The 16,494-nt window shown below is 50.9% G+C and overlaps 1 protein-coding gene across 18 annotated transcripts in view; it reads left to right on the forward strand.

Annotated features, from left to right (window-relative positions):
- BRSK2 (BR serine/threonine kinase 2) overlaps positions 1-16,494 on the forward strand; it is a 155,245-nt gene that overhangs the window by 64,017 nt on the left and 74,734 nt on the right. For all 18 annotated transcript variants that reach the window (XR_006353590.1, XR_006353591.1, XR_006353592.1 and 15 more), the window contains one exon: positions 14,552-14,646. Coding sequence is in view for 14 of the 18 variants with exons in the window: in XM_043971495.1 (XP_043827430.1) it covers positions 14,552-14,646 (95 nt within the window). In the remaining 4 variants the exon portion in view is untranslated. Of the gene's footprint in view, positions 1-14,551; positions 14,647-16,494 lie in introns of those variants that run through there.

Genomic DNA, 16,494 nt, shown 5'->3' on the forward strand with positions numbered 1-16,494 from the left:
CAGACCAGGGTCGAACTGCCCTCCTTCTATCTACCCCAACCCCAGTGCGGAGGGATACGCTGACCAGAGGGAGGCTGGGGAGCGGATGGGAGAGACACTCTGTCCCCTCCAGTCCGCTTTGAGAGTCTAGGATCCTGGGTAATGCATTCATTCCTTGGTACTTTTGGCTTCCTGAGGAGGCATGCCACTGCTAGACCCATTGGGAGAGAGGTCCTTGCATGAGAGTATAGGAAAGGGGGCTAGAAATTATGCTAAGCTCTTTACAACTATAATCTCACTTGATCTTCACAATGATTTTGGGAGGTAGGTGCTATTGCTACCCCCATTTTAAGATAAGGGTTAAGGTTAAATGAGGTAAGCAGAAGTTAAATGACTTGACCAGGGTCACATAACTGATAAGTGTCTGAGGAAGGATTAGAACTCAGGTATTGGGCAAAGTTAGGTGGCACAATGAATAAGGCACCAGCCCTGGATTCAGGAGGACCTGAGTTCAGGTCCAGCCTCGGACACTGGACAATTACTAGCTGTGTGACCCTGGGCAAGTCACTTAATCCTCATTACCCTACAAGAAAAATAAAGAACTCAGGTCTTCCTGGCCTCAGGCCCAGCATTCTATCCATTGCACCATCTAGCTGCCTAGGAGAAGTAGCTCCTTCCCTTCTGCTGCTATGGTTGTGTGGGTGACAACCCAACCTCAAGTCCACAGACCTAGGAAATCAGCAAATAGTAGTGGTCTGAGAAGGCCCTACCTCAGTTGCAGAGAGAAAGCCAAGATCTAAACTAGCTCAGTGACTTCAGGTTTTCCCATAAATAGACAGTTTGGAGGAAAAGAAAGCTAGCCCAGAGCCAAAGCTAGCCCAGAGTTGGGGGAGGGGGGCGGAATGAGAGTAGCCAGGAAAATGTCTGTGTGCCCGCGTGAGGCCACGTGCTGATCTCTGCTTCCTCCCACATGTATATCTCGGTTTGTACGGCCAAATTATCTCTACCATCTCAACTTTGTTGCAGTGGGGGCGAGGGGAAGGCTTTTTCAGCTTAACAACGCACAAGAATCTGAGGAAGGAATAAAGGATGTTTAGCCTGAAGAACAGAAGTCTCAGGGGGTTGATAAGCTGTCCTCAAGTGTCTGGAAGCCTGGTATAGGAAGAAGAGTTATGCTTGTCCTGATCTGCCCCAAAGGAGAGAGCAGAGATCAATGGCTTCAAGCTTTGGAAAGATCACTTTTTGGCTTAGTTTAAGAAACCAGCTTCAACAATTATTGCTGTCCCAACGTTAATGGACTGCCTGTATGGTGAGGTGTTGAAGCAGAGGCTGGTTGAGCCCTTATCTGCAAGCCTTCTGCCCTGAGTGGGCAGATAGGCCAGGAGCCCTCCAGGCTCCATTCCAGCTAAGAGCTCCTATGCTTGACAACGTACCTGCAGATGACGGTCCAGGAATGCTGACGGCCAGCCGTGCCATCAGAGCTCTCTGTGACCAAGTGCAGGGGGATGGATGGTAGGCGAGCAGGCCAGACTCATCATTACCACTACTTGGAGATCACCTGAGAGAGTTCAGTATCCAACCACTCCTCAAGTGCTCTTGACCTGTTCCACAGAGGGGGAAAGAAGTCCCAGCTAGGAGATGGGAGATCTGGGCTCTCGTTCCAGCTCTGGAAGACCTTGATACTCGGACCTTGGGCAAGCCCTCCACATCTCTGACCCTCAGCATTACACCTAGGAAATGGTTCCATCACCCCTGCCCTGCCTCCTCATGGCTTAGTGGGTGACCACATGAAGGAGAGGATTGCAAAGAAGGCACTTTGTACCATTTGGGAATAGGGGGAGAAGGTGATTATATTCAGGTAATTCACAATAATTAAAGTTCACGTCCTACCTCCCTGATTCTGCCACACCTCCATACAGACTGGAGATGGTGGCCGGGGGGGGGGGGGGGGGGAGCGAGAGAGACGGAGAGAGATGAGAGAGGAGAGAGAGAGAGAGAGAGAGGAGAGCGAAGATGCTCCTGCAATGAAGGAAGGGAGCCTGAGGCCCTGCGAAGGTGGGGTAAGCATGATGGGGCACCCTAGGTGGAGAGCATTTCAGGAACTTTCAGGACCTGGAAAACGAATCTGTTCCCTAGAAATCCCTTCCTTAATAGATTGAGCTCAGGCTTGAAACAAGAGACTAGGTACTTTCATTACCATAGAGGGACCTTTTCTGTGTGCAGGGGTGAATGGGAGAAAGGACAGAGAGCAAGGGTCCTAGGGTGAGACTGAGAAGTGGGCAGTAAAAGAGCGGTTCCTGATGTTTTGGGACGTGACAGTTTTGCACTGAGGATTCAATCTGACTGCATGGGGCTTCTGTCCGCGGTCCTGAATGGGACCTTTCTCCTCCTCAGCATACCTGCTTGTCTTTCCAGAGCTTCCTCTGCAGCAGTGACTCCTTCCGGGACTAGTTCCGGGACAGCATGTTCAAGACTCGTGAATCCCTAGGACCATAGGACTTTAGAGCTGGAAGGGACCTTAGGGAGCCTGTGATCCAGCACCCCTTTTTACAGAACAGAAATCTAAAGGTCAGAGAAATGAGGAGACTATCCCAAGGCCATCCAGACAGTATCAGAGCTGAGATTTGAAGCTAATTCTCTGATTCCAGATATTATTCTCGGAAGCATCTGTAGTATTTAGATTTTGTGTGGAGGATAGATGATAAAAGGGAGAAACTGGAGGCAAGGAAACCAAAGTGGAAGCGATTGCAATGATCCAGGTGAGAGGCGAACGGTGCGAGAGCTACGTGGAGGCCTCGTGACTGGAACAGAGGGACCGAGACAGTACATAAATGGGGGCATCAATTTGACAAGATTTGGCCCAATGGTTGGGCTAGCAAAGCAGGGGCGAGGGAAGAACTGGGTATTCCTCCAAGACGATGTAGAGAGCCAGGACCCCTCTACATCTCGTTTGATTCAGATGAACCCTGTGCTAACATAAGCAGAGAATCTCTGAATGGCCATAAAGTTCAATCCATACTGACCCCAGAAATCCCTAACAATAAGTAGGCAGCGGACTTCACGGGCAGGGACACTTCTACATATCAAGGTAGCTTATATCTCTCTCACCATAGCTTTGATTGTTGGGACATTTTCTGTCATGGATTGGAACTATGTACCTTTGCAACATCCCCACTTACTCCTAGTTCTGCCTCCTAGGTTCAAGGTTATTGCCTCTTCCCAGTTAGGCCCTTCAGATTCTTGAAGACAGTTATCATGCCCACCTTCCCTGTATCTTCTCTTCGCTAAATAGCCCTGGTTCCTTCAATTCTCTTATTCTTGTGTGACATGATTTCAAGACCTTTCTTTATCCTCATCACCCCTCTAATAATCACCCTTGGGATTCTGCTCCAGATACAGTCAGCAGAGGCAATTTTCAAGTGGGGCTCAAGGAATGATCCACTATACTGAAAGCTGAGAAAATGAGTCCAAGCTCCCACTGGACCCAAGAGCCAGCTGGGGTCCCCAGTCAGAGCCCTCAGTGATCCAAAGGGCTTTCCAGAGGTCAGTAACCACCAGAGACTATTCCTCTCTTTTTCCATGGCTCTCATGTGAGGACTGCCTTCAGACCTACTTCTGCCATGACAGGCTGAGCCAGCAGGGAAATGCTAAGAGATGTATACTGTATGCTCATGATAGGAATTTGAAGCTCCTCTGACATCATGATGAGTCCTACTCCCAGGGAGGAAGATTGGCACAGACACTGCTGGCCCCAACATCAGAGCCCAGATGCCAGCTGACTCGGCAACCCAAACGTGAATGTGAGCAAATGAGATAGGAATCCAGTAGGAAAAGGAATCTAGTCAAGCTGCAAAAAGCAGTTACTGTCTCCCTGAGTGGGGTGCATGGACAAAGGGGTGTGCAGGAGATCGCTTTTGCACCCATGCCAAATTAACCTCTCTTTTCCCCAAAGACCTATCTCTAGCTTGTCCTCCACTAGGCATGTGGTCTCTAGAGAGAGAGAATGCACCAGCCTGGAAGCCACAGTCTTCTTGCCCTCATCCATTTCAGAACCATGGACAATCCCAGTGTCTTGTCCAACTTCCTCTCCAGCCCCATAGGTGTGATGTGTCAGAAGGGAAATGGGATGTTCATCTTGTTCATCCCCCCTTTCCCATGCCTGGGCTGATAAAGGCTTTAAAATGAGACTCAGAATTCCTGAAACTTTGAATCCCTCCCCTGTCCCAACATCTCTGACAAGTGGGAAACCCATTTCACTTTGGGATGGTTCTACCTTACAGCATCCAAAACTGCAAAGTCGGAAGGACTTCATTGCACCATCTACTCCAGCTCATGCCCCCAAGAGAATCTACACTGCTATCCTTTCCCTTTTACATTATCCCTACAAGGATCTGTGATCTCATTGCTTTGAGGATTCTCTCCAAACTGTTCTGTTTCCTCTGAGTGCTCCAGGAAGGGCCTGTTGGTTCTTTTTTTTTTTTTTTTTTTTTGCACAGGGCAATGGGGGTTAAGTGACTTGTCCAGGGTCACACAGCTAGTAAGTGTTATGTGTCCAAGGCTGGATTTGAACTCAGGTCCTCCTTATTCCAGGGCTGGTGCTGTATCCACTGAGCCACCTAGCTGCCCCCTTGTCGGTTCTTTCTTAAGGCCAAAGTTACATGTCTGTATTCTGATGCTGGGGTTTCCACCTGCTCCTGCAACCCTAATCATGCTTCTCTGTGTAGCCTTTCCATATTTAGGTTTCCCACAGCACTTTGCATGTCCTTCTGCTGGGCACTGCTCATACCTGGTTTTGTGTTAGGCTGATTTGGGTTTCTATCACATTCCTCCCTCACCACCATCACCACTATTTATTCTGTAAGTGCCAGAATTAGATTGGGTTTAGGCTGATTGGAATGTGTTTAGAGAAATATTGTTGAATTCTTTTGGTGGTGGCCAACTCTCCGTGACCTCATTTGGGACTTTCTTGGCAAAGATAGTGGAGTGATGTGCCATTTCCTTTTCCAGCATATTTTACAGAGGAGGAAACTGAGGCAAACAGGGATAAGTGACTTACCCAGGGTCACACAGCTAGTGAGTGTCTGAAGCCAAATTTGAACTCAGTTACTCCTGACTCCAGGGCCAGCACTCTATCTACTTTGCCACCTAAATGCTTCAGAACAAATAGTGACCCAAAATTCCATAAGAAACTTCAGGGAAGAGAGCTCTCTTTCAGGTGGAGAGGGACAGGGAAGAAACATCTAGCACTGCAAAGAACCTCAGAGGTCATCAAGTTCAATCCCCTCACTTTGCATGTGAGGAAACTGAGTCCCAGAGAAGTGAAGTGACTTGTCCAAAGTCACACAGCTAATGAGGGTCAGAAGTGGCATTCAAACCCAGGTCTTCCCACTTTAAGGTTCCTGGAGGAACTTTAGGACTTCGATTAGGACTTTAACAGAAGAGAAGGATTTCCTCATGGGGACTAGAGGGAAGGGTCTTCTGAGCAATGAAAGGTAAGGGTTTGATGATGACTTGGGGGATCTGGTTCAGCTGGAATACACAGTGTGAGATGGAAAGAAATGGGAAAAGGGATGGCAAGGTAGGCTGGGTCCTGAGCCAGGAGGGCCCAAAGGACTGGGAACTATTGTTGTATCTTAGAGGGGATTGTGCAGCACTAAAACGTATAACAAGGTCAGACTGTGCCTTAGACAATTATTTTGGCAGCTGAGTGGAGAATGGATTAGAAAGTGAAGAGGCTTTATGCAGGGAGAGCAATTAGGAGACTATTGCAATGCTTCAGGTGAGAGGTGGTGAAGTCCTGAATGAGGGTGGTGGTTATTGAGTGGAGAGGATACCAATGGCAGAGATGGTGTGGGGGTACAATTGACAATATTTAACAACTGATTGAATATTGGAGGTGAGAGAGAGGGAAGATTCAAGGAAGTGCCCAAAGTTGGGAACCTGGATGACTGGAATGAAGGTGGTGCTCTAGATACTAAATTAGACAGTTTAGAGAAAGAGGAAGTTAGCTTATGTCGGAAGGTAATAACTTCTATCTTGAACATCTAGAGATAGAGATGTCTACAGGATATCCAGTGGAGCTGGGCCTGCAATATGTAGATCTGAAAGTGTCTGGGCAGGCGCTCCTATTTAACCCATAGGTGATGAGACAAGTGTGAAAACTGTGTAAGAGGGAAGAGAGCGCCAGAGAGGCAGATGGCGACAGCGAGAGAGAGGAACACAACAGACATGTGACTACTCAGTAAGTAAACTGAAAAGGTGAGGCAGAGAGACATAGAATGGGCGCAGTTCCCAAACTGAGAAGAAAAGAGAACGTGTCTCTAGAGGGGGACGACGGAGCGGAGGGGTGAGAAGGAAGCAGAGAAGGGAGAGGAGGAGAACGAGAGGGAAGAGGAAGAAGAAGAAGAGGGGGGTACAAGGGGAGGAGGAAGAGGAAGAGGGGGGGGGGAAAGAAGAGGAGGGGAGGGGAAGAGGGGGAGGTTAAGGGGCGAGGAGGAGGGGAGGAGACAGAGGAGGAAGAGGAGCGAGGAAGAGGGGCGGAGGAGGGGAGGTAGTGAACAGTCTAGGTCCATTGCATGGAGGCAGCTTAAGAGATCTCATGGCCACTAACCTGGCCCTAGCTCCTCAGTCCAGGTAACTTCCTCCCCTTCTTCCTTCCCTGGTGATGCTAGATAGCCATAGTCCCATGCAACAGCAGAGATGCACTGAGTGGAGCCCTGTCCCCTGACCACAGATAACAGAGTTATGGAGTCATTGGTGTAAAAGTTAGCTGCTTCCTTTGAGCGGTCATGAGACAGCTGTGTGGATGGCAACTGACATCCCTTTTACATAATGTAGCTCCTCCATCTCCTGTCCTCTCCCTGCCTTCCATTCCCAGGGCTCCTTGTTCTGCAGGTACAGTCTGGTGGCAGCAGTAGGACCTGGAGGAGGCAACCCTAGGCTACCTCTCTGACTGGTGGCTAGGGTTGCACCTGGATTACTCCATATTCCTATGACTAGCAAGATTACTAGGAATCCAGATGTACTAGAGAGACAGAGATAGAGAGACTGGAGAGAGACAGGGATAGAGATGGAACGAGACAGAGAGATGGAGAGACAGAGACAGAGAGAACCAGAGAGAAACAGAGAGAGAACAGACCCAGAGAAGGAGATTCAGCGTGGAAGAGCTGAATTTGAACCCTACCATGGCTACTTCCCCCCAGATGACTTGGCTGCAGCCCCCAGCCGCTTCTCTGGTTTTCAGTGGTAGAACTAAAGGTTTGCCCTGGATGGCCTCTAAGCTCCCTCCCAGTTCTCCAATCAATGATCCGTAAGACTCTGAACTGATGCTTCAGATGTTCCGAATGGTCCCCTTTGGCACCATAAAGGACACTCACCTGGGTGACTCCCCCGACCCAGCCCAAAACCCATTGTATCCTGGTGGTAGAAGAGATCACAGACTTAACATCTGGAGCGGGGAAAGGATCTTTAGAGCTTCTTTGGGCCAAGCCCTTCATTCTCAAGGGAGGATACTGAGGCCCGCAGAGGGACTGGGGCTTGTCCAAAGCTGGTCAATTGGGCCTTGAGTCAGCTGCTCTGCCTACAGGTCCAGACCTATGTGGTCAAGCCCCTGGTTGATAACTAATATCTGTTTAGAATGTGTCCCCCACCGTTGCTACTGTCATTTAATGAGGAGGGAAGCAAGTCATGGAACTTCTTTTCATTTAATAATTAAAGAACCCCAGGGGAGTGGAGGGAAATGACTGGCCCTAAGTCATGTCTGGAGGACTCAGGAGTTAGACTCCTGACTCCCAGGCCAGCACACTTCCTGGGCTTCTGTGGGGCTAAGAAGGCCCCAGGGGTTCTCAGAATGCCCATGATTTGACTGGTTTTAGGCTAATTATGGGGCATGCATCATCAATGTCCAGGCTGCTAGATGACAAATTGAGGACCATCCTTTGTCTGCACCCTCAGAGGCTCCCCCAGACTCCCACTCCAGCCTTCTCCTCTCTTGCTTGATGGCTCTCAGACTGCGGCAGGCTTGGTGGGCAGCCCCCGCTCCTCCAGGGAAACCCCAGGGTAGAGACTTCAGATGGGTTCCTAGGGACCAACATAGACCCATTCTCGTTATCTGAGATGTATAAACAAAGGCCCAAGAGAGAAGGAAAGAGCCAGCTCCAGGGTCATGCAGGCATTCAGTTTGGGTCCTATATGTTCGGTAGCCTCCCCTAAGATCAGCAGACCTGGTGATTGCTGTTTTGTGCCACTGCAGGAGTGACACTTTGTCCCAGAGCCGCCAGTTAGACCCTTCCCAGATGTTCATGCCCACACAAGGAAGACTTAACTATGGAGAAGGCCACATGATCTGACAGGAACAGAGAAAAAGAACAACAAACCGTCCCTGTTTTCCAGGGAATTTGCCTTTTGCTGGGGCAGGGAGGTCCAACTGAGGGGCGAGGAGGAAGTGTAGGGGCCAACTGGGTGGTGCCATAAGAACACTGGCCCTGGATTCAGGAGGAACCTGAGTTCAAATCCAGCTTCAGACACCTTAACACTTACTAGCTGTGTGACCCCTGGGCAAGTCACTTAACCCTCATTGCCCCCTCAAAACACAAACAAAATAATGCAGAAAAAAAATAAATATCCAGCAGGCATCAGTGACATAGGACAGGACTCAGGAGAGAGACTGGGACTTGGTCAGAGAGGCCCAGGAGTCATCTGTACAGTTAATAACAGGCCCATGGGAGCTGATGATCTCACTAAGGAAGGGGGCAGAGGGACCAGGACAGAGCATGGGGGCACCCAGCCTGGGTCACTAATGGGACACTAATCATGACCCAGCAAAGTCCGCTGAGGAGTCTCTCCCTTAGCAAAATAGGTGGCCAAGTCGCCCTGATTCAGCTAAACAACCTCCAGCACAGACGAAGCCCCATGAGAGGCAGCCCCCGCCAGGCCCCCTTGGCGCCAGCCTATGCTCAATGAGGTGAGGGGAAGTACAGCCCCTGCCCCCATGGGGCTTCACAAGCTCCTGGATCTTCTCCATGGAGCCTGTGGTTTGCCCATCCTGAGCCACAACAGCTACGCTGCCCAGAGGCAAACGAGCCCCCCAAGTGGCTCCTGGAAAAATGAAAGGGTCCGGGCCCTCTGGGGAGCTGCTTTCAACCCCTAGGGGCCCCTGATTCTGGCTCTTGGGTCAAACTGGCCCACCTGCTATGACCTATACATGACTCTTGCAGCCCCTCCCCTGGCTTGGCACCAGCCAGCGCCCCCTCCTGGCCTCCGCCTCTCAAAACCTGATTCCTTTAAGGTGGGACTCAGGAGTCGCCCTCTCACTTGAAGCTTTTCTTAATGCTGGGGGAGGCTGTTGCTCTCCTCCCCCCTCCACAAATGGGCACTCCTTGAGATCAGGTACTGCTTCATTTTTGCCTGTGTCCCCAACACTAGCACAGTGCCCTACAAATAGTGGAGGTTCAAGAAATGCTGGCTGGCTGGCTGGCTGGTTGTCTGGATGAATGAACGAATGAACGAATGGATGAATGGATGAATGAATGAATGAATGAATGAATGAATGAATGAATGAATGAATGAATGAATGAATGAACGAACGAACGAACGAACGGATGAATGAATGACATGAATGAACGAATGAACGATCGTGAACGAATGAACGAATGAATGAATGAGGAATTGGTCCAGCATTCCTCACTTGTCTGTTAGAGAGAAGACGCTAAAAGGAGGACCAGCTGGCCAGTGTAGTGCAGAACCTTGGCCCCACAGCTAGTAGCTGACCACACAGCAGCAGCAGCTGCCTCCAGGAGGCCCCCTGCAGAGGTGCAGCCCCCTAGGCATCCATCTGGGCAGTGAAGGCTGTACTCCCTGCACTTCGTGCTGGTCTGTTTGTTCTAAGACAATAATTAGAGATAAAGATCACAATAGGAAAATAAACCATCTGTTTAATTAGAGGACTGAGTCATTAAAGAAATTATTCGTTTCCTTAGCATCAGGCCTGACAGAGCCTCTCGAAATGTAGCTCAAGGAAGGGGGGAGGGATGGAGGAGCTGAAATAAAGGAAGCCTGCCAAAGTCATCTCCATTTCCCACCCCTAGAGCTGAAAACTATGGCTTGACCCCCAAGGGATCAGTAAATGGACGTGCCAAGATGGGAACCGAACTCAGGCTCCCTGAAATAACGAATCACAGGAATTGTCTTCAACAGCACCTCATCTATCGTTATTATACATCTCTCCCCCAATCACTTAGTCAGTCAATGAGCATTTATTAAGCACTCACTGTTCCAAGTGGGCAGCTGGGTAGCTCAGTGGATAGAGCACTAGGCCTGAGTCAGGAAGACCTAAATTTAAATCTGACTTCAGACACTTACTAGCTGTGTGACCCTGGACAAGTCACTTCACCCTGTTTGCCTCGATTTCTCTCATCTGCAAAGTGAGCTGGAGAAGGAAATGGCCAACCATGCCAGGATCTCTGCCAAGAAAACCCCAAACAGAGTCATGAAGAGTTGGACAGAACTGTAAATGACTCCACCACCATCACCACCACAAAATGTTCTAGGAACAGTGATGAATTCTGGGAATACAATGAGAGGCAAAACACAAAATTCACAATCCTTGGTCTCAAAGATCTCGTTGTCCCATAGGTGGGACTTAAAGGAAACCGGGGAAGCTTAGAGGTGTCAGGGAGGAGAAGTGGTGGCAGGGAGAGGCAGAGAGTCATGGGGGGAGGCAGAGAGGCCATGGGGGGAAGGCAGAGAGTCATAGGGGAAAAGGCAGAGAGTCGTGGGGGGGGGGAAGGCAGAGAGTTATTGGTAGGGAAAAGGCAGAGAAAATGCCCGGGGGCAGGAGATGGAAGGCCTTGATTAAGGAACAGCAGCCACAAAGCCAGTGTAGGGGAGCACTGGCATAAGATAGGAGGAGCCTGGAAAGGTAGGAGGGGGTCAAGTCACTGAATTCCCAACAGATATTTGCTCCTGAAGCTGATCGTCATGGGGGAAGGGGGCATTTCCCAGGATGAGAAGACAAAGATGGGTTGTTTCTGCCCTTACACATCTTATTACATTCTCCTCCCCACCCCCAACACACTCACACACTTTCTCTTTCCAACTTTTTCCATTTTTATTAAGGGAGCCCAGCCTTCTGGTTGCTCAGGGTCATCCTCAACTCTTCCCTGTTCTTTATCCCTACCCTGGGTCCAATCAGTGACCAATTCTAGTCATTTCTATGTTCACATAGCCATCCCCTTCTCTTTACTCACCCAACCACTACCTCCTCATTGGTCTCACTGCCTCAAGTCTCTACCCTCTCCTCCAACCAATCCTCCTAAAGAACAGATTGGGCATGTCACTCCCCTCCCTCATTAAACTGCACTGGCTCCCTAGTTACTCTAGGATCAAATTTTATGTCAATTGGCATCGCATCCTTTTTATTTTCTATTTTCTGCAATTGAATACAACAATTAGTAACTAGTTCATGTATATAATTCATAAATAAGTCACCATATACGTATGGGATACAGGCACAATTTCTCTACTGATGAGGTACAAATTAACCATTGTTCTAGAACCTCCAGGGAAACTGTCCCAGACCCCTAAATTCTTTCTTCTTTTCTTCCAAATGGGGTGGTGGTGGTTCCTGGAGCTGTTTGGTTGAGGGGAGGGGAAGAGGTAAATATCATAAAATCTCAGAACTGGAGGTACCACTGCTTGTTTACTGGGATGGTGAGTGGGGCCACAGAGTAGCTTGACACACCCCATCCATGAACAATGGTTTGATCTTGGTTCATGGTTCTAGAACTGGAGTTGGAAGGGGGGAGGGAGAAAGTAGCCAGGTAGAGGAAGGGGGTGAACTGAAGTCTGTCTTGGACTTTTCTGAAATAGGATAGTGGGATCCTTCAGGGCATTGCTCTCTGCTTTGGGCTGCCAGGCAGTGGTAGTTGGCCAGGTGGAGGAGGTGGACAGAGGAGAGGGAAGACCTTTAGTTCTCTTCACTGGCATCAGTCAAGGTCCCCTCCCTCTTCCCCATGAATGCCTTTGTCTACACAGTGACCGTGCAGTCCCATCAACTCCCCTCCCCCACCAAGTCACTTCTTCCTCTGATAGGGAGCGTTGAAGATTCTTTTCCCTTTGGTCTTGGCTTGACCCAAACACTCAGTAACACTTCATTGCCTGCAGCCCCCAGATAAATCTCATCCTCCTGGCAGCATGCCTGTTCTCTTTCTCTGCCCCATCAGGGACAATAGTATCTTAGCCATCTGCCTACAAGCCCCCAGACCCAAACTGGGAATCATCCAGCAGATTCCCAGTCTCTAGCTCAGTCAGAGAAGCTTGTTTAGGGCTGGAAGGAACCTTCGGGCTACACAGTCCAATCATTCACCTCATTTTACAGAGGGGGAAACTGAGGACCAGATGAAGAAGGAGCTTATTACCTAAGGTCACACAGGCAATAAGGAAGCTCTGGGACCACTGTTTCTTCCATCACGATGAGCACAAAGGAACCAGAGGAAATTGCTAGAAGTCTATTTATAGCCCCCCCTCCCCAGTCCTGGCCCAGGCGTTAGAAGGAGTCTGGAGAAGAAGGTGGAGCCCCTATACTCTGAGGGCTCACAGTTCAGTCAAGAAGATTCCCAAAGAGCTTCGGGGACAGCTCAGTGCTGACGTCTTCTACTGTCCGTGAGAGGCAGTCAGGGCTTAGCTTTCAGGGCAGTGTGGCTAAGGGTTAGTGCCCTAGAAAGCACGCAGGACACTGCTGGGCTGGCTAAAAGGTGTGCCCTCCCCCTCCTACCCTACACCCCAGCTGCCCCTTGCCCCCATTGGCCTCCAGTAGGTGGGCCCCACCCACTCCCCAGGCCCAAATTCCCAGGATCCTCCCAGCAGCCTCAGCTCAGACCTCCTTCTTGCCAGGAGTCAGTCTTTAGAGCTGAGCTCTGACTCCAGCCTCTCATCTAGTGGGCCCTTTGAATTATAAATGAAAGATGTCGCCTGCCTCCCACCCTCAACTTCCCCTTGGCCCCGCTTTTCTGCCTCTTTGCTGCTTCTCTGACCTGAAATCACAGGGCTCCTGCACCAGGATCAAAGGCAGCTAGGAAGCTGGCCCCAGGGAGCCGCCTGTCTGCAGCAGGAGCCGAGAGGAGTGCTCTTGCCGGGTAGAGCTGGGGGCTTGCGGGTGGGGCTGCACTTTCCCCTGCTTGGGTTCTTCCTCCCCACCCTCCCCCACCCTCCCCACCCTCTCACCCCTGAGGCCGAACAAATGCTCTCTGCCAGGAAAGCCATGGGTGTGGTTCTTCCAACCCCCTCCCCATCCCACTCTCTGCCCACTCTCCCTTCTTGATCCCAATACTCTTCCTGCCTGCTCACATCAAGTCTCAGGAGCTTCTACAAATAGTTGTCTTTTATATGAAATTGGGGGGGGGGGGGTAGTGGACCACAAGCTTAATATGAGTCGGTTGTGTGATATGGAACTCAGTTCGTCAATTGACATACATTTATTAAGAATCTATTATGTGCCAAGGGAAGGAAGGAAGGAGGGGGGGAAGAAAAGAAGAGGAGGAGAGGAAGGAGGGAGAGAAGGAAGGAAGGGGGGGAGGGAAGGGAAGAAGGGAGGAGGAGAGGAAGAAGGAAAGGAGGAAGAGAAGGAAGGGAGGGAGGGAGGGCATTTATTAAATACTGTGCTAAGAACTGAGGATACAAATATTAAAGCAAGGCCCATCTCTGTGTTCAGGATGCTTATTGTCTATTCTTGGAGCCAGCACATAGTAGGGAGGGTGGCTTGGTAAGTGCAAGCCCCAGGGTTCTTGAAGGTAATGACAGAGCAACCCGGGGATGTCATTTCATAAGGTAAAGGTGGTGATGGAATGGCAGTTTTCAGAGGAAGAGGTGGTGGAGGGGGCAGAAGTTGGTGGCCAGACTGAAGGCTCAGTTCTGGATGTCATGTTGAACCAAGGGAGAGAGGCTGGTTAATGGGGAGCCAGGACAGGGAAGAACCCTGAGATCAGCCCTATGAGTATCCATGTGAGAGAGCAGGTGTGCTTAGCTGGAGAAGGAAAGGCTGGGGGTCCGAGGGGGGATGGAACACCCTTGAGAATGCTGCTGCTAGGTGGTGGCAATAACCATAACTGTGGTTGCTCCCATTTCTCTGCACTGGGATTTTTACAAGTCCCTTTCCTTCCTACTTGACAAATTAATAGACTGAGGCTCACAGAGTGAAGCCACTTGCTCAAATCCCCACAGCCGGTTCATGTCTGAAACAGGATTGGAGCTTAGGTCTCCGACTAGAAGACCCAATGCTCTGTCAGTCCATTGTTATGACTACTACTAGGACCTGCCTGTCCTGGAACAGTACAAGCAGGCTTGGGTCTAAGCCCCAGACCTTCTGGCCGTTCCTTCTGTGGCCTTGAGCACACCAGCCCCTCCCTTGCCTCAGTTTCCCCTTCTGAGGGCCCTTCCGGCTCAATCTCAGATCCCTAATTCTGTGAGGATCAGGTGGGGAGTGCTGCTGCCCAGTGGGAAAAAGGGGTTCTTCCAGAGGGGATGCAGGAGGCCTAGGGACATCTTTAACCTCTGCCCTTTCTTCTTTCCTCCACAGGGCTTGTAAAGTTGGGGGTTCACTGTGTTACATGTCAAAAGGTGGCGATCAAAATTGTCAACCGAGAGAAACTCAGTGAGTCAGTGCTGATGAAGGTAAGAGCCAGTTTGAAGGCCCAAGATGGCACCACCCCTGACCAAGGCAGCCCGATGGCTTCCAGGATCCATGAATGTCATCATGAGTGATGTGGGTGGAGGTCAAAGGGGGCAGTTGTCGGTGGGAATGTACCAGAATCTGAGCTGTAGACCAGCTCCCTCTGACCTCCCTTATTGTTGCCTCCAGGCCCCAGGGAAATGGGGATTTCAGCAGAGACTCAAAAAAGGGGACAGCCTCTCTTTCCTCGGCCTCCAGGGGGCACCGTCCTGGCTTCCTCTCTAAGATACTCTGTCTCCTTGCATGTCTCCGCCTCCCCCTCCTCCCCGAGTTCCCCCTCCCCCTCCTGTGTGCATTACCAGGTGTTCCCAGGCTCTGTCAGGCCATCCTCTTCCACAGAAGCTTCATTGCTCCCTTGAGACAGAGGACCCCCACACCCCCTGATCTAGTTTGGACCTCTCTCCCAAGCTCCAGACCCAGTCTCACCTGGCTGTGCCGCTGGCTCACCAAAATCATCTTGTCCAAACTAGACTCCTTCCGGATTACTGAGGGTGGTCCCTGGGGCCTTCCACATTTGAGTCCTTGGCGTTTAACTCTTCCTTCTGGCTCCCACCTAGCCTCAAACTTCCTAGTCATGTGACCCTGGGGCAGGGGTCTTCAACTCTCTCTGCCTCAGTTTCCTCCACTGTGAAATGGGGATAATAACAGCACCTCCCTCCCAGGGTTGTTGTGAAGATCAAATGAGACTACAGTTTTAAAGTGCCTAGCCCAGTGCCCAGCATACATTAGGTGCTTAATGGGTGCTTGCTTCCTTCTACCTTTCCCTGCCATGGTGGCTCTGCCCTCTTCCTGTAACCCATCCCTCAAACTTTGATTTCCAGCCCAGTCCATATACCAACAAAAACAAAGAATATTGGCAGGGACCTTTGCTTCTGGTGGCTAGGGGCTTGTGTGATGTTGATGGGGAGCCTGGGACCCCCACAGAGTCAGGGCATCCACCTGGCCCCCATCTCACTAGCCAGGCTGGCTGGGGCCAGCAGAGGACAACCCTTGCCCCAGCCCTGCTCCTGAGCTCCAAGCATGACCGGACAGAAGACCAGGTGTTAGTGGGGATCCCCACACAGAAAAGCCAGGGCCGGAGCCAGACGAATAGAGCTCCATCCTTGGGCCGATGGTCAGTTTGGGGGCAGTTGCCTGAGCAGTGTCTTGGGTCACAACAACCTGGAATTGGGAGGACAGCAGTAACCTCTGTGGGGCACGGCACAGACTGGAAGCCCCAGGGGAGGGGAGGGGAACCTTCCTGGTTAATTCCTTGGGGGCCACATTCTCCCCTCTCCAAGAACCTCAGCAGGAGCCCAGGAAAGGCTGAGCCTCACATCTGCCTCCCGGGAAGCCCAGGGCCCTTGCTACTGGACTCCTACAGCTCTTAGGACACCTCGTGCCACCCAGTCCCACCTGGAGAGCTTGGCCATCAATAAAGGAGCCAAGGCCAGAAGGCCTCAGAGCAGCAGGCAAGAAGAGGGCCACTTCTCTGCCCTTCAAGTGTGAGCCCCTCGAGGACGGGTCTGTCTTTTGCCTCTTTTTGCACCCCCCCCCAGTGCTTAGCACTATGTGCCTGGCACATAGTAGGTGCTTCTAAACACAGCCCCAGTGCCACCCACACAGGGCACAGGCTTACCCAAGGGGCCCAGCCACTGCTGGCCAGCCCCCAGTGACTGACTTCCTTGTGCAAGCCCCTTGCCCATCCTCTGCCAGCAGCTGCTCCCTCCCTTCTCAGAGCCACCTCCTGAAGCCTTCTGCAAAGTGCTTGGCAATCATCACGTGAGTCGGAGCCATCGATATTTAAGGAG

Source organism: Dromiciops gliroides, chromosome 6 (assembly GCF_019393635.1).
Source record: "Dromiciops gliroides isolate mDroGli1 chromosome 6, mDroGli1.pri, whole genome shotgun sequence".
Lineage (NCBI taxonomy): Eukaryota > Metazoa > Chordata > Mammalia > Microbiotheria > Microbiotheriidae > Dromiciops > Dromiciops gliroides.